The following is a 24,815-nucleotide window of genomic DNA, read 5'->3' on the forward strand; positions in this document are numbered from 1 at the left end:
ATAGGTAGGCGATTTTCCATGTGTGTCCTGGGCTACATAGGCACCAGATGCTGGCTCATTCCAGTCCACGGTGAAGGCAGACTCTGTCATGCATTTGCCTAAGTTTAAGGGCCCACGCCACAGAAGGCAAAAGGGAGGAGCGCTCCACGATGAGATGCTAGTGTTTGCTTCACATCTAATCCTGACCAGTAAACAAAGCCTCCCGGAATAAGAACCCTAATGTGCGAGTCTGAACACTCATCTGACTTCGAGGACTGAGTAGTGCGCCAGCCCCTCTGGTGAAGATTAGCACTTTGTAAGCAGGTGTGAGCCTGTCAGGACAAAGCAACACAATAATGTGTCCCTTCTCTGGCAGGAGCAGAGGAAACTGGGGCCAGACTGTCTCCCCAAGAACAGGAGGCTCTGGGCTAGCACTTACAGCAAGTGCTGTGAGTGAGAAGCCATAGGTGTCACCAAAAGGACATCCTGGGACTGCAGGATGGACAGATCTCATCACTCAGGGGAAGACATCACAGGCCTGAGGGACAGAGGATAAGCTGATTGGCTGAGCTTGCGATCTCTAGGAACATTGGAAGGATTTTTATTGGTTTTTAAATGTATGTGTGCCCATATGCATGTGTGAGCACATATGTATGTATGTGGAGGCCAGAGGTCAACTTCTGTATCGTTGCTTAGGAAACACCCACCTTTATTTTATTTTATTTTATTTTATTTTTGAGACAGTCATTGACTGAACTGAGAGCTTACAAATTCATCCAGTCCTAGGGTTCTGCATGTCTTTACCTCCCCAGCCCTGGGGTTGCAAGCCACCATTGACATTGTGTGTGTGTGTGTGTGTGTGTGTGTGTGTGTGTGTGTGTGTGTGTGTGTGTTTTAAACATATGTGCTGGGGACTGACCCTGGCCAGCTCTTCATACTTGCACAGCAAGTGTTTTACCAGTGAGCCCTCTCTCTGGACCAGGAGGGGTTTTCTTTCGATAGACCCAACAGAGTTTAATCCTGAATCATGTGAGCAAAAGGGATTTAAAGTCAAGGTACTAGGCTAGGGACAGTAGAGGGGCTGGGAAATAAAGTGCTTTGGGAGGATTTAACCAGAACCTTTGGAAGCTGCTTAGTTAGGACTCTGGGTTGGAAATCCAGGCTGCTCCTAGTCATGACTGGGGCTGTCTCAGATGCACATTCCAAAGAGAGTCAACTAGAGCATGGCTGTCTATATGGTGTGTGTGTGTGTGTGTGTGTGTGTGTGTGTGTGTGTGTGTGTGTGTGTGTGGTGTAGAGTACTGCAGGGATTCCTCCTACATAGACACTTTGGTTAAAAGATGCCCAGCACGATTCACAAGCCACGCTGGCTACAGCAGCAGGGATCAATAGAGATTCCGAGGGCAGGGGAGGAGGAGATGTGCTGCCATTCCTGTTTATTGCCCAGTCATTGCCATGAAGGTTCTCGTTAGTGTGCAGGTCCAGGAACTGTCTCATCTTGTCCTGTAGTGTTGAGTGTGCTGTTCCTGGCTAATTTCACAATCAACTCTCCCAGAGCTGGGGCAGTGGTGGGAGGGGGATAGCAATGCCGTTAATCCCCCACTGGGGATAACTCTCTGGAACCTGTTTGTATGGAGATGCAGTAGATAGTGTTTGCCACTGTGGACCCTAACTTCATGCACGTGGTACTGGTCAAAGCCTTCCTCCCCTGTTGTTCATTGAACCCATGCCTGGAGCACTGGCATCTGTGGCTCCTTCAAAGATTATTCCTGAACTTTGGTCGTGATAGCTCCCTGTGCAGATCATACCCAGAGGATTCAGGAAAGAGCGAGCCATCATTCATTTTTCTGGTTATGTTAAATTCATTATTTGGAACTTTCCACCTCTTCCTGCCGCCTCTTTCTTGCAGTCCTTAGGATTTCACTAGTGTCCCCCTAGAATGTATCCCCTTCTAGAACTAGTACATCCTTGCCATCCACATACCAGAAACACTAGCTCGAGCAAAAGAGATTCCCACACACATTGTGTTAGTGGTCTAGCCTTCTGTTAGTGGTCTAGCCTTCTGCAGCCCAGACTGAAGATGGTGCCCACTATCCCCTGGGGCCAAAGAGGACACAGAGAGAGGGTGGTAGCATTGTATTGCAATAGCTCTGAAAGATCTCCTGCAATATGGATGCAACAGTCTAAGGGAGACCCCTTGGAGCCAAGGGCAGGGGACATACAAAGGACATGTGCTATCTGCTGTCAATCTGTGTCTACACATCAGAGCCTGGAGACGACTCTGAAACAGGAACAGAGATGGAGGAGAGCTGATGTTCTCATGCATGGTGCACAGGCGTAGCCTCTGTTCAGGACTTGGGCAACTGTAGCCCAGCATCCTGAATTCAATCTGTTCCCATTGCAAGTGGGAGTCACCAAAAACCTGTGTCAGCACCTCCTGGTGGCCCGGTCCCACCCGTGTTTATAAAAAAAGCACCCGCTGGTCATCAGGAGCAGCTTGATTACAATGCTGCTTGCTCTGGATTTGGGGACAATTTCATAGTCACAAGTTCTCTTGAGATCGGGGGAAGGCAGAGTGGGGGCCACTTAGTGGGGCCCACATGCAGGCATTGTATTAATTTTTCTGGAGAAGACAAACAAATGTCCACTCAGCCCAGAGAGGGTGCTAATGTCCAAAGTGCCAGTTCCACCCAAGTCTAGCTTGCCTAAGCAGTTAACTGATTGAGCTGAGTTACAGCAACATGGGTGAGAGGTTCCTTCTAGGAGTGTAGGTGACCCCAAACATCTGTATCACCACAAAGTCCCACCTCATTATAGATGATGGCCGCCTGAAGCTGCATCATGGAGTCCAGCCTTTAGTCTTCTACTTCCTGTATACTCTGTCTCCCTCCTCTCCCCAAGACCACAGGCACCCACAAGGCGAGAGGGAGCGGTGGGTGGAGTTCCAGGTGAGTGTTTGGTGACTCTCTTCACCTTGTAGGGAATATTAGCAGCCATACACATGATTATTAAAATGACTTTAATAATAATTGGCTGTTATAGTTTTGTAGCTATTACTGAGTTGGTCTGCTTATTTGGTTGCTGTGACTATGGGCCCAAAGCTGTCTTTGCTTTGTGGTGGCTACGGGATGGCCATTTTATGTAGCAAGGGGAAAGCTGTACAATAGGAGGGTAGATGGGCAGAGGAGAGGAGTTGTGGGGCAGGTGAGGACCCTCTGTCCAAGATCACTGCTTTGACTATATTGTTACTGGTGTGTGTGTGTGTGTGTGTGTGTGTGTGTGTGTGTGTGTGTGTGTGTAAGTGTGCATGTGTACACACAGTTTCTCACTGGCTTGGAGCTCACCAAGTAGGCCGGGCTGGTGGGTCAGCCAGCCCCAGGGATCTGCCTGTTCCCACCTCCCCTGCACTGAGACTTATAAATATGACCCTGGGGTTTCCATATGTGTTCTGGAGTCAGATTCAGGTGCTTGTGGGATAAGCCCTTTATGGCTGAAGTGTCTCTCTGGGGCTCTGAACTCTTGAGGAGGACTTTCAGCTCTTGTGTAGAATTGGGCCTCTGCATGGGGGCCATGCTGTGCCATGGGTGTCCGTGTGAGTAGTGGTAGGGTTGTAGCCCCCAAAGGCTTGCTCCTGGTATAAACTTTCATACCCTGGGACTTGCCTCTGTCTCCCAGTGTGATGCCTGGCAGCCTGCCCTCTGAGGGTCAGGGTCCCATGTCACACCTTTCCAAAAGGGCAGCCTCCCTGCCTCTTCAACACTGTCCAGTGATATGGGATGTACCCAAGCCTGCCATATTCCGGGTGTCATGCTGTTGGTCAGGGTGGCCACAACTCTGCTCAGGGTCTCCAACTAGGCCCAGATGATCTGAAGAGAGCTTCAGTCCATGTATATTACTGTTCTTCCTCTAGGATGAAGAAATACCCCAGTGTCACCAGTGAGGGCTCTGTAGTGTTTGGAGGTCCTGCTTTCTCACATTCTTCCCAGATCACCACATACCAGACAAGGACACACAATGGACAGCCTCTACAGGCCCACAGAGCAGCCTGGCCCCAGCCCAGACAGCCTGGCCCTGACAGTCCCGTCTCTTCCCATAAATAAACCAGACGAGTTCTTCTGTCAGATGGCGTGGCCTGGTTTTTGTTTGGGGAGATCTGGACAAGAAGGGGCAGCAGACAGCCTCGGGCCCTGGCAGGGCTACCCGGCCGGAGAATGGCAGCTGGGCAGGCGGGCAAAGGACAGTTGGTGGTCAGCCTGCCCCGGATACCACGGAGGCCCCAAGACCAGAGCAGGAAGGGTGGATCAGAAGGGAATTGGGCAGGGCACCAGGCTCTTGGGCTTGTGTTTGAGAGATGCCTACAGAGGGATTCAAGACTCAGAAACCTGGGGAAGTGACAGTCCATGCTGACAAACGGACTTTGAGAACATGTCCAAACTTGGGTACCCTAGCTCACTGAATATAGAAGGCATATCTCCTCTGTGTCTCAGAATTACCCTCTGAAAAGCTTCATTCTATCTCTGGGGAGACTGAGGCTTAGGGAGAAGGATGGCTGATCAGATATCCCACAGTGTAATGGCAGTCTGTGTCCCCATACGCACTTTCTCTGTAGGGTTTGTGTATTTTCTCTTGCCTCTGTGTGGCACATCTCGACAGCATGTTTCTCCTCACTGCTTGGGCACAGTGGGTACACACCAGTGTGCCCACCACCTATTGGGACCTGGACTCCTCATCACCTTTTCCCACTTTAAGGAAATTCTTGGCTGGGGGCAAGACTTCAAGCTCCCCTCCCATCCGTCAGTGTTTGTCCACCAACCAGGCCCCTGGGCCCTTGGTGTGCACACATCCTTTCTGATCACTGGGCCCTCCTGGAGGAGCCTACATGGGAAGCAGCAGGGCCTGGCCATCGGCTTCCCCCTCCCCCCAACATTGAGTGCTTTCTCTGACTCCACTATTTAGAGACAGGACCCCATGTGTGACACGCTGTGTCTCTAAAGGTGTAAGCTGTGGCTTCCAGCAGCTATGTGGACTCTGCCTTGAGGTCACTCAGAAAATTCTGGGGTGTATGAAATCGTGGAAAATGTCTTTGCAGGAGCCCTAGACATCACCAAAGACAAAGCTATCTCCTTAGAGTGGTGGAGGGGGCCCCAGGCATGGATTCTGGAGCAGGGTTCTGGCATGTACTCATAGGAAGTGGAGTTGGGCTGGTCCTGGTACCTGCCGACTGCCCATTAGCCACGCAGTATCCGGGACTTTGTCTACTATTCTGTGCTGTGCAGATGAGATGCCCATTCCAAAGGGATCAAGTTCTATGTGACCTCCTCTGGGAATGCTCAGATCTTCTTAGAGTTGTAGCTTTCTATGTCTGATTTTGACCCCCTTTTGCTGCCTAAGCTTAGCTTTGTTCTGGTGCTATGTCCAGCAATCAGCATGGATTCTGTGTGTTGTGTGTGGTTTCTGTGTGCTTAGTGTGTCTTCTGTGTGTTTAGTGTGTCTTCTGTGTGTTGTGTGTGTCTTCTATGTGTTGTGTGTGTCTTCTGTGTGTCTTCTGTGTGTTGAGTGTGTCTTCTGTGTGCTGTATGTGTCTTCTGTGTGTTGTGTGTGTCTTCTGTGTGTTGTGTGATTCAATGTGTTGTGTGTGGATTCTATGCAGGGTGAGTGTGTGGGCTGAATGTTGCCTCTTCTCCAATTTCATCTGCTTGCAAATCCCCCCACCTTGCTTTAGAATGTGATCTCACTTAGAAAGAGGGTCCTTATGAGGTGATTAAAATTCAAGGCTGCTAATCAATGAGGCCAGTGTCCTGATAAGAAGAGAGAAGAACACAAATACACACGAGGGAAGGCAAAGGCAATGTATAAGCCCAGTCGAGGGAACTCACAGAAAGAACCAACATGCTGGTACTGGGCCCTTTACCCTCCAGCTTTTGGAGTTTTGAGACTGAGTTTGTTCTACTTAAGCTGCACTTTGATATGGCAGCACAGACACACCAGTAGTGAGGTCCTTTAGAGGTGGTTAACGCTGAGTCTATTGGGGGAGGGTTGTCCCACATGGTATAGGTAACAGTGTCTGTAGGTCTTTGGACTCTGTGGATGTAGGTGGTTGATGATACTTTGGCTCTATTTCCTGGCCATCTGTATGTTGTTTGGGATACTTAGACTCCTATAAACCTTGATGAGTCCTCCAAATACATGTAGGAAATATGTTGGCACATCTAGGCAAGGGCCCATGCCAACCCAGCCCACTGACCAGATTATGCAGCGTGGGGTCAGACATATTTTGCCCTGCAGGATACAGTCAGAAAAAAAAAACAACTTGTACAGGCCTTCAGAGAAGTAGGTGATGGCTGCACAGAGATTTTGGAATGAACCAGCATGTGCTGCCCCATCTGGGTGTCAGCCCAGAGACAGGCCTGTGGAACTGTCTTGTGCACGTACCTGTGTCCTACATCCCAAGTTCATGATCTTCTGTGGCCCAGCTGGTAAAATGTGGTGGTTCAGAAAGAAAATTTGCACTTTTTGATAGTGTGGCAAATGTTCCCGCAGCGAGACTCATTTTTCTTCTTTAGTGGCGGGCGCTCTGTTATTTATGTGAATGTTAATTTGCGACTGGGGACATTCCCCGACGTGGTCCTCATGCTGATCGAGACCTGGGAAATGTCAGCAGGAACATCTGCCTGGGATGAGTGTCAGCTCTTGTGATAGATCGGCAGGAGTGTTGTGGACCCGGGGTCTGAGTCTGACATGCTGACCTCTGTCCTGGCTGGGGCTGGCAGCCTGGCTGTCCCTCTTGTAGGCTGTCCCTGGCTCTGAGTTGTGGGGATGAGGGAATGGCTGGGTGGTGCCCTAATCGGTGTCTCTTATCCCATTTTCCTTCTTCTCTTTCTGTCCTTGCCCCTCTGTTTTCTTCACACACACACACGAAAGTTATTCATTTGATAGTTATGCCCTTTATAAAAAGTTCAACATGAGGACAGAGGGCCATGGAGATAGCCCCGTAGGTAAAGCATTTGTCCCACAAGCCTGACAACCTGAGTTTGAGTCCTCAAGATCCATACAAAGCCGGCTGTGCTAGCTCACACCTGGAATCTCAGAGCTCCCACAGTGAGGCTGGAGATGACAGGATGCCCAGAAGCTCACGGGCACACATGGTGGTGAACTATGAAAATAAACAAGGTGGAAGGCAAGGGCCAAGGCCTAAGGGTGCACCATTGCATGAGTGTATCCACATTCACATAGACCAATATGCACCATGTGCAAGGTGCACACAAGTATAAGGTACACACAAGTTTAAGGTGCACACAAGTTTAAGGTGCACACAAGTGTAAGGTGCGCGTGCACACACACAAACGGGGAGGAGGTGGAGTGTGAGAGAGATTTCAAAAACAGAATACAAAAAAACAAGAAATTTACCTCAAGCCAAAACACAACTGCTTTCCAGTGTCCAAGCAGGTCCACATCACTGTTACTGTAACGTTAGCGAGAACCAGCCATTTTGTTATGTTAGGGTGTTCTTCTAAGCACTCCAAACATAATATCTCCATTCACCCCCACTTCACTGTGTAAACTGACCCCATTTCGCTCCAACACTACTGAGGCAGAGATGCTTCGCTGTCGGCCAGGGATGAGGCTGGCACTTGAGTTGAAGTAGAGTGAGCCGGAGGCCACACTTCCCGGTGTCAGCTACGTGGTTATTAGTTATGGAGCTGGATGTGAGTTTACTCTCCACAGATGAGAGATGCCTCCTCACACACCCACGAGTTACAGACATTTATTTGTTCCTGGTGTAACAGCCAGAAAGCCCTGTGGCTCAGCACACGTTTATAAATTTAGTGACACTCTTTTGCAAGACGTAAGGTTCTTATTTTTTAAAAAACAACTTTGCTATTTTTATTTATTGTGATAAAGAGTATTGTTTTTGGTCATGTGACTTATGCAATCTGATGAATAGTTTTTGTCGGTCTCTTGTCTTTACTACTCAGCCTGGTTTCAGTAATTAGGAGGGTTTTTTATTAGTTTTTATTAGTTTGTATTAGTGGTGATTTTTGTGACTTTAAAAAATATTTACTTTTTTTGAAACATAGACTCATGTAGCCCAGGCTGGCCTTGAGTTCTCTGTAGGTGAGGATAGCCTTGAACTCATGATCCTTCTGCCTCTGTCTCCCAAAAGCTGGGATTACAGGTTTACCATACCAATACCAATGCCATGTTATTTGCACCATACCAATGTTATTTTTCCTTTCTTTTAAATAAACATATACTTATTGACATTAATAACTTTCTGCTAACAGTAAACTCATCCACAGAAGACAGAGGCATCAAGGTGTTTCTCTCTGCTCTCCTGTATCCCTTCTTTGTTTCCTGTGGGATTTTCATTTTGGGAGGGATGGACACATCTCACTCATTTCACTTATTAAATTAACTAAGGATGAACAATGTTTATGTTCCATACCTTTCTGTTCCAGAATTCTGCTCTGTAATCCTAATTACCACAGTGACAAGGATGTAGGGATCAGTTCCTGTCCCTTGATCCCATGATTTTTCCCTTCCAGCGGGAATTGATATTGAGACTAGAGAGATGGCTCAGGGATGAGGAGCATTTCCTGCTTTTCTAGAGAACCAGATCAGCTCCCAGCACCCAGGCCTCACGGTCACCTGTCACTCCAGCTCCAGAGGACCAGTGCCGCCTTCTTGGACATCCGCATCTATGTAGACAGGCAGACAGGCAGACAGACAGACAGGCAGGCAGGCAGACAGACAGACAGACAGACAGACACACACACACACACACACACACACACACAAAATCATGTCTAGGCTTCATAAAATAGAAGTGAGGAGCAATGGTGAGGTGTGGAGCCTTTGAAAAAACCTTAAAGCAACTAAGGAGAAACAAGTCTCTCAATGAGTCCCACAGCCCAAGGCTCTGACTTGCACAGGGTTCCACACTCAGATGGGAGAGAGAAGACACTTGCCTGAAACCCCAACTTTCTAAATGCCTATTATGTATTGGATGGACACATAAAATGTAAAACATGCACATGGCAGAATTATTGGCTGGCTATCCAAAGGAATGAAACACTGATTTGCTATGATATGAGTCAACCTTAGAAACATTATAAAGTAAGTGAATGTAGCCATGGACTCATAGTGTATAGCATCATGTATAGGAAATATCTAAAGTAGGAGTATTCATAGATGCAGAAAGTAAATTAATGGTTGCCAAAGTAACTAAGGGCTGATAGGGTAAGAGAAATTGGGATAAGGCAGTGAGATGATTGCCAACACATGTGGGCTCCTTTGGGATGAGGGCTAGGTGCTGATGTTGATGGCAGGAATGGTTTATTTGTTATACTGTTCAAATGCATGAGTTGTATGGCTTGAGAATTAAGAGTTCCACAAAGCTGTCATGATTTAAACAGTATTGCAACCTATGTGAAGTTATTCCCTTTACACTTGTGCTCTGGGCTTTCTATTAACAACAATGGACTTAATTCCTCAATAAAAAGACATATACTAACAAACTGGATACATAAAGATGACCCAGCATTTTGCTGCATGCAGGAAACACATCTCAGTGACAAAGATAAACACTACCTCAGAATAAAAGGCTGGAAAATAATTTTCCAAGCAAATGGTCCCAAGAAACAGCCTGGAGTAGCCATTCTAATATGGAATAAAATCGACTTTTAACCAAAAGTTATAAAAAAAAAAAAAGATAAGGAAGGACACTGCATATTCATCAAAAGAAAAACCCACCAAGATGAACTCTCAATCCTGAATATCTATGCTCCAAATGCAAGGGCACCTACATTCATAAAAGAAACCTTATTAAAGCTCAAAGCACACATTGCACCTCACATAGTAATAGTGGGAGACTTCAACACCCCATTCTCATCAATGGACGGATCATGGAAATAGAAACTAAACAGAGTCACAGAGAAACTGACAAATGGATTTATCATCTATGGAACATTTCATCCTAGATTATACCTTCTTCTCAGCACCTCATGGTACCTTTTCCAAAACTGACCATATAACCGGTCACAAAACAGGCCTTGACAGATACAGGAAGATAGAAATAATCTCATGCATCCTATCAGATCACCACGGACTAAGGCTGGTCTTCAATAACAACAAAAACGACAGAAAGCCCACATACACATGGAATGCTCTATTCAGTGATAACTTGGTCAAGGAAGAAATAAAAAAATTAAAGACATTTTAGAATTTAATGAAAATGAAGGCACAGCATACCCAAACTTGTGGGACACAATGAAAGCTGTGCGAAGAGGAAAACTCATAGCTCTGAGTGCCTCCAAAAGGAAATTGGAGAGAGCATACACTAGAAGATTGAGAGCACGCCTAACAGCTCTAGAACAAAAAGAAGCAAATACAACCAAGAGGAGTAGAAGGCAGGGAATAATCAAACTCAGGGCTGAAATCAACCAAATAGAAACAAAAAGGACTATGCAAAGAATCAACCAAACCAGGAGCTGGTTCTTTGAGAAAATCAACAAGATAGATAAACCCTTAGCCTGACTAACCAGGGGTTACAGAGAATGTATCCAAATTAACAAAATCAGAAATGAAAAGGGAGACATAACAATGGAATCTAAGAAAATAAAAAAAAATCATCAGATCCTACTACAAAACCCTATAATTAACAAAGCTGGAAAATCTGGATGAAATGGACAATTTTCTAGACAGATACCAGGTACCGAAGTTAAATCAGGATCTAATAAACCATCTAAACAACCCCATGACTCCTAAAGAAATAGAAGCAGGGGTTGGGGATTTAGCTCAGTGGTAGAGCGCTTGCCTAACAAGCGCAAGGCCCTGGGTTCGGTCCCCAGCTCCGAAAAAAAGAAAAAAGAAAAAAAAAGAAATAGAAGCAGTTATTAAAAGTCACCCAACCCAAAAAAAAAAAAAAAAAAAAAAAGAAAGAAATAAAAGCCCAGGACCAGATGGGTTTAGAATTCTACCAGACTTTCATAGAAGACCTAATACCTATACTGTCCAAACTATTCCACAAAATAGAAACAGAAGGGGAACTACACAATTCCTTCTATAAAGCCACAATTACACTTATACCTAAACCACACAAAGACTCAACAAAGAAAGAGGACTTCAGACCAATTTCCCTTATGAATTTTGACACAAATATACTCAATAAAATTCTCAAAAACCGAATCCAAGAACACATCAAAATGATCATTCATCATGATCAAGTAGACTTCATCTCAGGGATGCAAGGATGATTCGGTTCAATATATGGAAATCTATCAATGTAATCCACTATATAAACAAACTCAAAGGAAAAAAACCACATGATCATCTCATTAGATGCTGATAAAGCATTTGACAAAATTCAACACCCCTTCATGTTAAAAGTCTTGGAAAGATCAGGAATTCAAGGCCCATATCTAAACATAGTAGAAGCATTATACAGCAAACCAGTAGCCAACATCAAACTAAACAGAGAAACTTGAAGCAATCCCACTAAAATCAGGGACTAGACAAGGCTGCCCACTCTCTCCCTACTTATTCAATATAGTACTTGAAGTCCTAGCAGAGCAATCAGACAACAAAAGGAGGTCAAAGGAATACAAATTGGAAAGGAAGAAGTCAAAATATCACTCTTTGCAGATATGATAGTATTCTTAAGTGACCCCAAAAATTCCACCAGAGAATTCCTAAACCTGATAAACAACTTCAGCAAAGTGGCTGGTTATAAAATTAACTCAAACAAATCAGTAGTCTTCTTCTACTCAAAGGATAAACAGGCTGAGAAAGAAATTAGGGACACGACACCCTTCACAATAGTCACAAATAATATAAAATACCTCGGTGTGACTCTAACCAAGCCAATGAAAGATCTGTATGACAAGAACTTCAAGTCTCTAAAGAGAGAAATTGAAGAAGATCTCAGAAGATGGAAAGATCTCCCATGCTCATGGATTGACAGATTAGTATTGTAAAAATGGCCATCTTGCCAAAAGCAATGTACAGATTCAATGCAATCCCCATCCAAATTCCAACTCAATTCTTCATATAGTTAGAAAGAGCAATATGTAAATTCATTTGGAATAACAAAAATCCCAGTAGAGAAAACTGTCCTAAACAATAATAAAACTTCTGGGGAATCACCTTAAGCTGTATTACAGAGCAATAGTGATTAAACAAAACCAAACTGCATGGTATTGGTAGAGACAGGCAAATAGACAAGTGGAATAGAATTGAAGATCCAGAAATGAATCCACACTTCCATGGTCACTTGATCTTTGACAAAGGAGCTAAAACCATCCAGTGGAAAAAAGATAGCATTTTCAGCAAATGGTGCTGGTTCAACTGGAGGTCAGCATGTAGAAGAATGCAGATCGATCCATGCTTATCACCCTGTACAAAGCTCAAGTCCAAGTGGATCAAGGACCTCCATATAAAACCAGATATGCTCAAACTAATAGAAGAAAAAGTGAGGAAGAGCCTCAAACACATGGGCACTGGGGAAAATTTCCTGAACAGAATACCAATGGCTTATGCTTTAAGATCAAGAATCGACAAATGGTACTTCATAAAATTGCAAAGGTTCTGTAAGGCAAAGGACACTGTCATTAGGATAAAACAGCAACCAACAGATTGGGAAAAGATCTTTACCAATTCTACATTTGATAGAGGGCTAATATCCAACATATACAAAGAACTCAAGAAATCAGACTCCAGAGAATCAAATATAACCCTATTAAAAACGGGGCACAGAGCTAAATGAAGAATTCTCAACTGAGGATTATCGAATGGCTGAGAAGTCCCTAAAGAAATGTTCAACATCCAAGTCATCAGGGAAATGCAAATCAAAACAACTCTGAGATTCCACCTCACACCAGTTGGAATGGCTAAGATCAAAATCTCAGGTGACAGCAGATGCTGGCGAGGACATGAGAAAGAGGACACTCCTCCATTGTTAGTGCGATTGCAAACTGGTACAACCATTCTGGAAATTTGTCTGGAGGTTCCTCAAAAAATTGCACATATTACTACATGAGGACCCAGCTATACCTCTTCTGGGCATATACCCAAAAGATGCTCCAACATGTAACAAGGACACATGCTCCACCATGTTCATAGCAGCCTTATTTACAATAGCCAGAAGCTGGAAAGAACCCAGATGCCCTTCAACAGAGGAATGGACACAGAAAATGTGGTACATCTACACAATGGAGTACTACTCAGCTATCAAAAACAGTGACTTCATGAAATTCATAGGCAAATGGATGGAACTAGAAAGAATCATCCTGAGTGAGGTAACCCAATCAATTACACAGAACAAAACACAAACAAAACTCAAGAAGAAGGATGACCAAGTGCAGATGCTTCAGTCCTTTTTAGAAGGAGGAACAAAAATATTCATAGGAGGGGATATGGGGACAAAGTTTGCAGCAGAGACTGAAGGAATGGCCATTCAAAGACTGCCCCATCTGGGGATCCAGCCCATATACATACAGACACCAAACTCAGACAATATTGCTGATGCCAAGAAATACATGCTGGAGCCTAATATAGCTGTCTTCTGAGAGGTTCTGCCAGAACATGACAAATACAGAGGCGAATGTTAACAGCCAACCATTGAATGAGAATGGCGTCCCCATTGGAGGAGTTAGAGAAAGGGTTGATGGAGCTGAAGGGGTTTGCAACCCCATAAGAACAACAATACCAACCAACCAGAGCTCCCAGGGACTAAACCACCATCCAGAGACTACACATGGACTGACCCATGGCTCCAGCGGCATATGTAGCAGAGGATAGCCTGGTTGGGCACCAGTGGAAGGAGAAGCCCTTGGTTCTGCCAAGACTGGACCCCCAGTTAGGAGAACGTCAGGGTGGGGAGGTGGGAAGGAAGGGTGGATGGGTAGGAGAACACCCTCATAGAAGAAGGGTGAGAGGGGATAGGAAAAGGGGCTTATGGACGGGAAACTGGGAAAGGGGATAACATTTGAAATGTAAATAAAAAATATGCAATAAAAAAGTAATCCAACAAAAAAAGAAAGTTAACAAGTCTCTAATATTTACTATGTGTGTGTGTGCGCGTGCATGTGCATGTGTGCGAGTATGTTTGTGTGTGTGTGTGTGTGTATGTGTGTGTGTGTATGCTGGTGCCCAGGCTTCTGTGTGTGTGTGTGTGTGTGTGTATGCTGGTGCCCAGGCTTCTGTGTGTGTGTGTGTGTGTGTGTGTGTGTGTATGCTGGTGCCCAGGCTTCTGTGTGTGTGTGTGTGTGTGTGTGTGTGTATGCTGGTGCCCAGGCTTCTGTGTGTGTGTGTGTGTGTGTGTGTGTGTATGCTGGTGCCCAGGCTTCTGTGTGTGTGTGTGTGTGTGTGTGTGTATGCTGGTGCCCAGGCTTCTTCTGTGTGTGTGTGTGTGTGTGTGTGTGTGTGTGTATGCTGGTGCCCAGGCTTCTCTGTGTGTGTGTGTGTGTGTGTGTGTATGCTGGTGCCCAGGCTTCTTCTCTCTGTGTGTGTGTGTGTGTGTTTATGCTGGTGCCCAGGCTTCTGTGTGTGTGTGTGTGTGTATGCTGGTGCCCAGGCTTCTGTGTGTGTGTTTATATGCTTGTGCCCAGGCCTCTGTGTGTGTGTGTGTGCGCTGGTGCCCAGGCTTCTGTGTGTGTGTGTGTGTGTGTGTGTGTGCTGGTGCCCAGGCTTCTGTGTGTGTATGTGTGTGTGTGTGCTGGTGCCCAGGCTTCTGTGTGTGTTTGTGTGTGTTTATGTGCTTGTGCCCAGGCCTCTGTGTGTGTGTGTGTGTGTGTGTGTGTGTGTGTGCGCTGGTGCCCAGGCTTCTGTGTGTGTGTGTGTGTGTGTGTGTGTGTGTGTGTATGCTGGTGCCCAGGCTTCTGTGTGTGTGTGTGTGTGTGTGTGTGTGTATGCTGGTGCCCAGGCTTCTGTGTGTGTGTGTGTGTGTGTGTATGCTGGTGCCCAGGCTTCTGTGTGTGTGTGTGTGTTTATGTGCTTGTGCCCAGGCCTCTGTGTGTGTGTGTGTGTGTGCTGGTGCCCAGGCTTCTGTGTGTGTATGTGTGTGTGTGTGTGTGTGTGTGTGTGCTGGTGCCCAGGCTTCTGTGTGTGTTTGTGTGTGTTTATGTGCTTGTGCCCAGGTCTGTGTGTGTGTGTGTGTGTGTGTGTGTGTGTGTGTGTGTCTTGGTGCCCAGGCCTCTGTGTGTGTGTGTGCTTATGTGCTTGTGCCCAGGCCCCCTCTGTGTGTGTGTGTGTGTGTATGTGTGTGTGTGTGTGTGTGTGTGTGTGTGTACAGAAGCCACAAAAGTCTTTGGGTGTTCTGCTCTTTACTTGATCCCTTTGCGTTTCTCACTGAGCCCAGGGTGGTTACCACACTCCATTCATCCACCTCCCCAAGGACACAGAGATGAACACAGCTGTTCCTGGGTTTTTATGTCAGTTGTCAGGACTGCAACTCAGGTCCTCCAGCTGGCATAGCAAGCACCTGTACCTACTGAGCCACCTCCCTAGTCACTAAAATCTCCCTCCTTCCTCCCCTCCCCCCTCTCAATACCAAGTGGCAATCACAGACTTGAGGTCTTAGCAGATAAGTATATTTGGCTGGAATTTAATAAAATTGACTAAGATGGAGATCATGGTGATGCCGAGGCGAGGCTGCACCTCGATGACCCCCTTGCCTATTCAATACTGGTTCTCCTCAGGGTGGGGGAGGCAGGGCTGTGTCTCAGCTTGCCTATTCCCTGAGGGGAAGTGTGTATTTGCGGTTTAACTTCTTGGAGCCTGAGAGGCCTCTGAAAACGAGACCTTCTGCCCGCCTGTAGGATTCCAGTGGCATGTGAATTTCTGTCACCATGTCTGGCTCACAGAGGTCCCTTCAGTGATACCAAGTGCCTTGGGAATGGAGGGTAGCGCCACTAGCACTGAGGTACAAAAGAAGGCCGAGTGTAAGATGTGTGGGGATCCTCTCAGGGGCAGAGGGAGTGGATGCTGTGCTGTTGGGAGGCCTCATGGCCCTGGAGATAAAATTAGCCTTCATCTTGCAGGCAGCAGGAGCCCTGGGAATGTTTCTGGATCTCAGTTTGCTGGTTTCTGTGCAGTCCCTCCATTCTCCCTGGAGCTGGGCTTAGCCCTGTTGGGCTGACAGTGGTAAAGGCATGGAGTTCAGAGGTCACTGGCCTGACCCCTCACTTTGCAGAAGCCGTGGAAGACATGATCCACGACAGGTGTTTGAAACCAGTCGCCTGGCTCCATGTCCGGTTCTCTCTGCCTGCCGCTGTCTCTGAGCGTAGCCCAGAGGCCACCCAGATGAGCACAAATGAAGTGCTGGAGACATGCAAATTTATAGCTTCTCTCTGAGCCCCAGAAACTGACTGGGCCAGGTTAGGTTAATAGAAGCATAAAAGACCCAGAGGATGTGAGTTAGGTCCAGAGAGGGAACAGTGTCCAACTGTCTTCAGGGCTCTGTGGAGCTCAGACAGCCCTGTCTGAGTCTCTCCATTCCAGTCAACCCTGGGAAGCTCAGGTCCTGCCATAGCTCCCCACTTTCTGGGAAGACAGAGACATGAACAGGAATTACTCCACAGGAAGGAGAGTGGCTGGTACTTGGCTTCAAGGCAGTGGCTCAAATCGGATGCAGTCCAGTTGTGATTTGAACAGGAAACATTTCTCAGGAGCCCGCATGACTGGACCTCAGCCAGGGGTGCTATTTTAGAAGGTTCTGGAAATTTTAATTGGGGACTCCCTGGAAATGCACCTCTGGAGGTTTTACTTGGTCCTTAGCAGCTCCTTCCTTACTCTTTGTTTCCTGTCCCCCTCCAGTTGAGGATGCTCCTCTGCCTCATATTCCTGCCAGCGTGAGGTTCTGGGTAAACACATAGGGACAAGCAGTACGCACTGAACCATCCAGAACTGTGAGCTAAAATAGGTCTTTTCTTCCCTTGAAGTTGCTCTCTAAGGTAATTCGGTCACAATTTTGTGACTAGCCGGGGAAGTCCCTTTTTCATAAAGCCCCCAGGGTTGTTCTGCTAGTACCCCAGCCTCTGAGAGGGCAAGCCATGTCTGATTAAGCAGGCTTTGTCAGGAGGTGCCCCAGATGTGGCAGGTCTGATCTGTATCTGTGGGAGTGTGGGGCAGTGGCAAGCACAGTGTGTCGGTGTGCCCAGTGCGTAGTCCTGTGCATACATGTGGAAGCTAGAGTAGGACATCAAGTGAGCCGTCAGGAGCACCTGTTCCCTCCTCCTCAATCCTGGGCTTACAGGACTTGAACTCAGGCCGTCATGCCTGCAGAGTGAGCACTCCTATCTACTCAGCTATATCCCAGTTGTTCTGTCTGGATGGCCGGCAGCACACCTCAGATAAACACGGGACAGCCTTTGTGCTGGAAGCTGCAGAAATGACGAGTTAAGCCACAGACCCTGTTGCATTTGTGCATGCATAGGACGTCTGCAGCCTCTGGCTCCCATTCGAGGAGACGCTCAGGGCGAGCAGCCAGCTTTAACAATGCGAGTAAGATGCCCACTTGCGCTTCCTACAACACCGCAGCTTTGAACATGTCAGAATTTTAAACGCTTTCAAGTTCAAAGTGGCAGAGCATCGTCTTTGGATTGTGATACATTTTTAACTTTGACTTTTCATTTCCAGCGACTGCTTCGCCATCCATCAAATACCAAAGGGGCCGGACTTAGAGGAAAGAGGTCGAGTCTCATTGTGTAACTTGCTGAGATCTGAACACTGGCAACTTGGCCTGGTGTTCCAAGTAGGGCCGGGCTTTGGGAACTTGCAGTGTCATCGAGGCACGGGACCGAGTCCTCTCTGGAAACTTTCTTTTGCCCTAGAGTAGAAAGCCTGGTTGGATTTGCCCAACAATCACGACCTTGCGAATGAGAGTTGGGACCAGGGTGCCAGGCCTTCTGCAAGACACCAGGCTGGACTGACATGGAGCACGGACATAGCAGACTCCCAACCGAGTGTTCTCCAGGCTGGCGTGCTTGAGAGATCGTTTAAATATTTATTGAGCTGGGAGAGGGAACGGATTTTTATTAATAAAAATTACATGTAAAAACAGATACACTTGCCACTGGCAGCAGGAAATCAAAGTCCTGTGGGAGGGGGCACGCAAAATTAGCTCATAGTGTGGGGCTTGTTCCCTTGTCAATTTTCTTCGGCTGGATTTTAGACAGCTGCCTCTGCGATGCATACTAAGCCATCGATCCCCTGACGTCCTGTTAATGAACACTGCTCTCTTTGGGATGAGCCCCTTGTGTGGCATGATTCAGGTCAGTGGAGGATGGTCAGTTGATGACCTCAGGCTGGTCACACGTTAGTTTGACCCTTCATCTTGGAGGTAGCAGGCCTTCAGGTTCAGGGGTGGTTAACGTAAAAGTTACTTGCCTCCTTGCTTTAACGAAGCACCTGACAAGATCAACTTGAGTCAAGAAATGTTTATTTTGCCTCACAGTTTGGGGGTACAGTCCATCTCAGCAGGGGCGCCACGGCAGAAGGAGCTTGAGGCAGCGGATCACCACGTGTGCTCAGTCAAGGAGTAGAGAGCAATGAGTGCACCCAGCTCTTCCTCCCTTTCACTCAGGCCAGTGTGAAACATGGTGGCACCCACATTTGAGTGGGTTGTCATTTCCCTTGCACCATTGCTGAAGGCGCAATGAACCCAGGGACATGCCCAGAACCAGGTCACCCAGGATTCTAGGGCCCTTCCTGTAGATAACTACTGGGCTCTGGCTTCCTATTCAAGTGGACACCGTGCCTCGCGTCATCCCTGTGACCTTCCACGAGGAGTCTTGTTGAAGGAGAAAGTCTGATATGAAGAAGGACCCCAAGCTGTCTCTTGATAGCCATTACCCAAACATGGTTACTCCCCAGCAGGTCAGGCGTGGCCCTCAGGGACCCGGGCTGCACCGCACATGTCTCCCAGCCTGGGACGTAAGGATCTTTCCAGAAGTAGGGCCTATTGTGTGCGGATATGATGCCCTAGTATTCCTCTCTCATTGCTTCAGTAGGACTCATCTTCCCTAGGATTCCACCTATGAGAGATCCCTCCTAGGAAGCTGAGCTCTGATTCCCAGACTCTGTGTCCCTGGAAGACCTCCTCATCCTCTGAGCCTTAGTGTCCTCACCGCAGACCAAGCAACATGACGAAATGCTTGGCTTGAGGCTCACCCACAATGTGTGCCCTGGTTCTAAGGCTATCCCAGTCCTCATATGCTTCCATAATAATTATGGTAGGGGAAGGATGACAGACCCACCCCACTGGCAGTGGAGGACCTAGAGACCTAGTTTTGACATCCTGTTTAAAGTTACCCATTCAGGGCATCAGAAACCCAGTAAGCCAGACTCCCAGGTTAGCTTGTCCTCTGTTAACCCACAGGGTCGATTCCCATGCCCATTCAAAGGCTTCTATTAATAAAGACAGCTTTGAGATGCCTGTCTCCTCTTAAACCACATACATGGGAACCATCCATGGAAGGAACTCTTGCTGTCATAAACATTCTTGGCATGCACCAGTGGACAGGGACTGCCCCTCTGTCCTTACCATCGTGTGTCTCTCAGAGGAAATGTCTTGGAGGTTAACAACTCACTCAGCCTGTAAGCATTTTCTCCATCCTGCCATCAGGGCTTGTAGTGCCCTGGGACCCAGGGATGAGTCATAAGTGTGGGGGCCTGAAGAGTTCCTACCAAACCCTTACCCTCCACGGTCTGTGGACTTCATTCCACTCCCAAAGTCTCCTGGAACGCACGCAGTGGATCCTTGAGGGTCCTCTGCTTCTCCTCTTTCAGAATGACTCCTCTTCACCAGGCCACCCACTTGGCCCTCGAATGTCTTAATGCCGCTGTTGTAACAAATGACTAGCAAGGATCAGAAGCCATTCTCTCTCAGTTCTGGTGGCTGAAGTCTACAGTAAGCATGGCCCGCTTAAGCTCCAGGCTCTGAGCTTTCCCCTCTTCCAGTTCCGTGTGGCTGCTGACATTCCCTGTAACTGCAACACGATGGCCGTCTCCTGGGTCACATCTCCATCTCTGTTTCTGTGTGCTTCTGTCTTCCTCCGCCTCCTCTTACCTGAAGGTGGGCTTGAGGTAGGGCTGCACAGTCCACCAGGGCAATCTCCCAAGCTGGAGAGCCTCATCTTAGTCCCATTCGCAGAGTCCCCTTTCCCTCATATACACCACTTCGTGGTTAGGACCTGGGTAGAGTTGGTAGGAGGACTTTTTCAATCAATTGCCGCCCTGGAAGTACTTCCGGCCCTGACATCTCTCTCCTGGTAGAGTCAGATCTGTTCCCAAGTCTTGTACCAAATTTGACTTCCTCCTTTTCCGGGAATCTATGTGCCTTTTCCAGGCCTAGGTCCCAGACGCCCAGGCACCTGCAGCTTGCACCCAGCTCTTCATATCCCTTTGATTCTTCCAGCCCATTCTGTTCACAGCAGCTGTGAGGCACGTGGAGGTCTGCCCTGCCCAGAATCTTTCAGGCTCCTGACTACCCGCCCCAGGGAAACCTACAATGCATTAGATGCTATGAGCTTTACCCCGGGTTCCCAAACACCCAAATGGTGGCTCGTTCCATCAATGGTGGGCCTCCTCTCTAGGCCTCTCCATGTGCTGTTTTCCTAACCTACATATGGCTCTCCTCTCCAACTTTGCTGGCTAAAGGAAGGGTGGGGGCAGGTCTTGTCTAGACATTATCCTTGTTTCTGAAGTCTGGGCTTGATACTGTCCTCTGCATAGCTGACTCGCAGTAGCTCTCGCCTGTGATGGAACGACTCTTCCCCAGTGAGCATTACCCCCTGACACCCAGGCTCTCCCAAGGTGAAGACAGAAGGTATATTGTTGTAGCTTAGCTTCCGACACTAGACTCACACTGATGGCAAATGCTTAGCAGGCCCCGCCAGAGTGCCAACTGCTCTTCTGTCTGCAAAGCTCTCAGCTGGAGACAGTGTAGGCTCCACAGAGCACCCCGAGGTCAAGGAGGACAGCTACTCTGTCCTTCTTGGTCAGGGGGATGATGTGACAGATGTCATTTGGGTTATTTCAGGGGTGGTGGTGAGTAGTTTCTAAACGTCTGGATGGGTGATGCCAAGGGCAGGACAGGGAACCCCAGTCAGCACCAGTTAAGTTTGAGCAACAGAACCACCAGCCCTTTTGATTGTCTGTAGAACCCGAGGCTATGTCATTGGTGTAGACTCCCTTGCTTCTTACATCCAAGTACCAGTGGAAGCTGTGCAGATCTCCTGTGGGTCGTCATTGTGTGATGGGGAGGCCAGACAGTGTGAGACTTTTGACTACTAGATGACAGACCAAGGAAGAAATGTGTGAGAACTGGAGTGGTTGTGGGGTCGGTGAGCTGGGTGCCCGCATCAGAGAAAGGATCTCTGGGAGGCTCCGAGCCACTTGTGAAAGAGGCGGCCCAGGGAGGTGGGAGCAGGGACTCCTGCACTAGTGTATGGCAAGTTTGGGGCTCAGTGGCTCAGCTGTGTTCATACTCAACCTTGGGACCATTGTGAGGCTCAGGACAGGTGAGGACCGGAGAGCCTGGAGAGACACAGAATACACCTGAACGCACACAGAAGGGTCCGGCAGGAAGTCTCAGACACTCAACACTTGCTCTAGAGTCTGACTTTAGGGCAAGGGTGAACAGAGGGAGGGAAGAGGGCCAGCCACAGAGGTGTATGCTGTCCGAGGTGTCTGTGGCCAGAGTATGAATACTTTGATTTGGTCAGAGCTATGTTTTCCAAGAATAGTTGCAGCTACCTTTCCTTTAATTTCTACATTTTATATTTTTGGTTGCGAGGTGTTTCTTTAGCCGGGCACCGGTGGTGCACACTTTCAATCCCAGCACTTGGGGGACAGAGGCAGGAGGATCAGTAAGTTTGAGGTGAGCCTGGTCTAGCTCTCCTGGGGCTGCCGTTGCTGGATGCTGTGAGAAGTCCCATGTGAGTGCTGGGAACTGAACTTTGGGACTCTGTAAGAGTCTTAACCACTGAGCCACCTTTCCTGTTCCTGCAATTTCATTTTAAAGGGTGAAATCTTGTCATTTTAGTGGTTGGGTTTACAGCGCTCAGTGTACAGTATCATTTGAAGATTTAGAGGTGGCTCACTGGGTGAAAACACGTCCTGTGCAAAGCATGAGAGCTGGACTTCAAATCTCCAGAATGCCCAAACAGATGGGTGTGGTAGTGTGAGCATCTATGATCCTATGGGAAGGTGGGAGGGGACGACGGGAGAATCCCCACAAGTTCATAGGCCAGCTAGCCTGACTCCCATAGTGGAAAGACAACCAAGAGACCCAGTTTAAACAGATGGGAGGAGGCACTGGAGATTGTCCTCGGCCCCCCACATTTGTGCCGTGGCATGCACGGGTGCTGTCGCTCAGTTGGAAGACAGTTTGCCTAGGATGTGTACAGACTCGGGTTTTCCTCCCCAGACTAGGGCATGGTAGCATACATCTCTAATTTCAGCACTCAAGCCGTGGGTTAGAAGTTCAAGGCCAACCTAGGCTACATAGTTGGTTTGAGAGCCCCCACCCCTCTCTCTCAAGGAAGTATTGTCTGGGCTGAACTAAACGTGTCTGTGGACAGATTCAGCTCTTGGCTGATAGTTTTGACTTGTGTCTTGGAGCAACTCGGTTCCTGGAGGTGGCCTGTACCTGATGCATCATTGTGCCCTCTTAGGTCTATACTGCAGCTATACCGAACTCCTTCAGGCTGGTCTTGACATCTTGGGCTTTAGAAAGACTTCCGGAAGGAGTATGGGGATGTGGGGTAGGAATGACGAGAGCACAGTCTCTCTCCCCAGATGCGGTTCAGCACCTTTCTACCGCTCAGGCCAACAAGTGGAGTCTGAGCAGTTGACGACTCCCCTGCCTGTGTCTTCCAAACGTTAAGAGGTTCCAGAGGGCCCTCTTGCTGCTCTTCCTCCTCTGTCTGTGCGCGGGAAGTCTGAACTTCTACACTTTGCCTCTGCAGGCTGGCCTGATCCGGATGGAGGAGGAGGAGTTCTTTATCGAGCCTCTGGAGAAGGGTCAGACGGATCAGGAGGCTGAACAAGGCCGAGTGCATGTGGTATATCGCCGACCGCCCACTCCCAAGCCCCCTCCTGTGGGCGGACCACAGGCTCTGGACACAGGTAAGGCTTCTGCAGAAGGGTAGGCTAGGTGAGGAACACTGTTCCTGATTCTCAGGGAAATGTCTGGGGAAATTCAGTCCCCATCTGCAGGCCTGATTGGAGGCTGAAGCCTTACTGGCTTAGGAAGGAGTCAGCTGCCTGCCTGGTTGGATGCACGGCATATAGGGGTGCTGGGTTGTTGAGGTAGAGGCTCCAATAGTGCTTATGGGTCTAGGGTCCTCACAGAGCGAAGGGAAGGCTGTCTAGTGATGTGCCTTCTGTGAATACTGGGGAACAGGAGAGAGCTGCGTCAATACAGACAAGCATCATGTGACTTCTCGACAGCCTCTGTCTGCCCTTGTAGTGCCACAGTCTCTGATGGTACCTGCTTTTATCCCAGAATGTCCCTGGTCACTCAGTAGAAAGGGCCCCAAGCATTCTTTCTGTACATCCCTAACCCAGGACACACCTTGAAAAGACTCCAGAGTGGCTCCCACAACCTGAATGTCTTCCGCGCGCATTCATGGGGTCTTATCCTTTTCAACTTAGAATCGCAGGGGTGCTTTGGGTCCTGAAATATGGGAGGAGCCTGAGTGACTGACTGCCCACCTGGCCCCACAAATCTTATCCCGACAACCTGACCTTCGCCAGAGGTCTCTAGATTTGTGGTACTGGATTGGTGCAGAGGTCCGGGTCAGGCCCTGAAGCGCTCTTGCAGGTCCCGGGGCCTCGGTATGTGGATGAGGCCTCCCTGCTTGAGCCTGGCTTTTGCCAGGCGGCTGGGTGGCTGGATGCTTAGTCTCAGCCTTGGACCTGGACCCCAGGCTGAGGACACTCATGAGAGGTGGCAACAGCAATGAGCAGGAGGCCCAGAATGTTGGATCAGCCACATTTGCAGGCATCTAGTTAGTAGCCCGGATGCCCCCGACCGGCGAGGCCCTCGGCGTGCTGTGATTTATTGAAATCGTCCCTTACTCAAAGGCAGCCCCAGCTCATTTATTTTAGTTCCCTCTCACATTCTGGTTTGACAGATCAATTGGGCACAACCTGGCAGGCACCTTTCTAATTTTAAGGCACCATGTCAGGTACCTCAGTAAACGAATTGTTCATTGGTACGCCGGCGTTCCCTGGAGATAATCAATGTTTCGAGCTGTCCCTTCTTCCCAGGTAATGAATAGCCATCTACCTTCGCTGTCAAGCTCGGCTTCTGGGGGCTACCTGCTCAGCACCCCCCCTTAGCCTCCACTTTACCCTTTTGCTTTCTGTATGAGAGTAACCCTGGAGGGCTCAAGAAATACCCCAGATCTGGAGAAAGGCCTCTCCTGGTCCTATTCTTTTGCCTTGTTTCCTTATAACAACTGACAGGGGCTAGAAAAGTCTCCCTCAGAGAGCTCAAGGCCTTCCACTTTGGCCTCGATATTACTTCCAGTAGGACTGGCCTCTATTGGAGGAGTGTGGATGGTTCTGGCCTTACTCTCCCTACCCCTGGGCTCAGGCAGGGCGAGGTGGAGCTGGCACTGTGGAGCTGGCTGGGTGCCCTTGGCTGTGTCTTCAATCCCAGATTCCGTATTAGGTGTATCTGCCTGCCCTGGAGCCCTTCCCCCAATGGTCTAGCTGGCTTGGTTCTGTTTTTTGGACAGAGCTTAGCATTCTGGCATCTTCTGTTGAGTCGTCCCTCTGCCTCTCCATCCCATATACACATCCCTAATGAGAACTTGGAACTGAGAACA

At 48.2% G+C, this 24,815-nt stretch overlaps 1 protein-coding gene across 1 annotated transcript in view; it reads left to right on the forward strand.

The window, feature by feature from the left end:
- Window positions 1-24,815, forward strand: part of Adamts2 (ADAM metallopeptidase with thrombospondin type 1 motif, 2) — a 205,454-nt gene that overhangs the window by 48,036 nt on the left and 132,603 nt on the right. The window contains 1 exon segment of the mRNA NM_001395424.1: window positions 22,947-23,106. Within this exon segment, the coding sequence (NP_001382353.1) occupies window positions 22,947-23,106 (160 nt within the window).

Source organism: Rattus norvegicus, chromosome 10, assembly GCF_036323735.1.
Source record: "Rattus norvegicus strain BN/NHsdMcwi chromosome 10, GRCr8, whole genome shotgun sequence".
Taxonomy (NCBI): domain Eukaryota; kingdom Metazoa; phylum Chordata; class Mammalia; order Rodentia; family Muridae; genus Rattus; species Rattus norvegicus.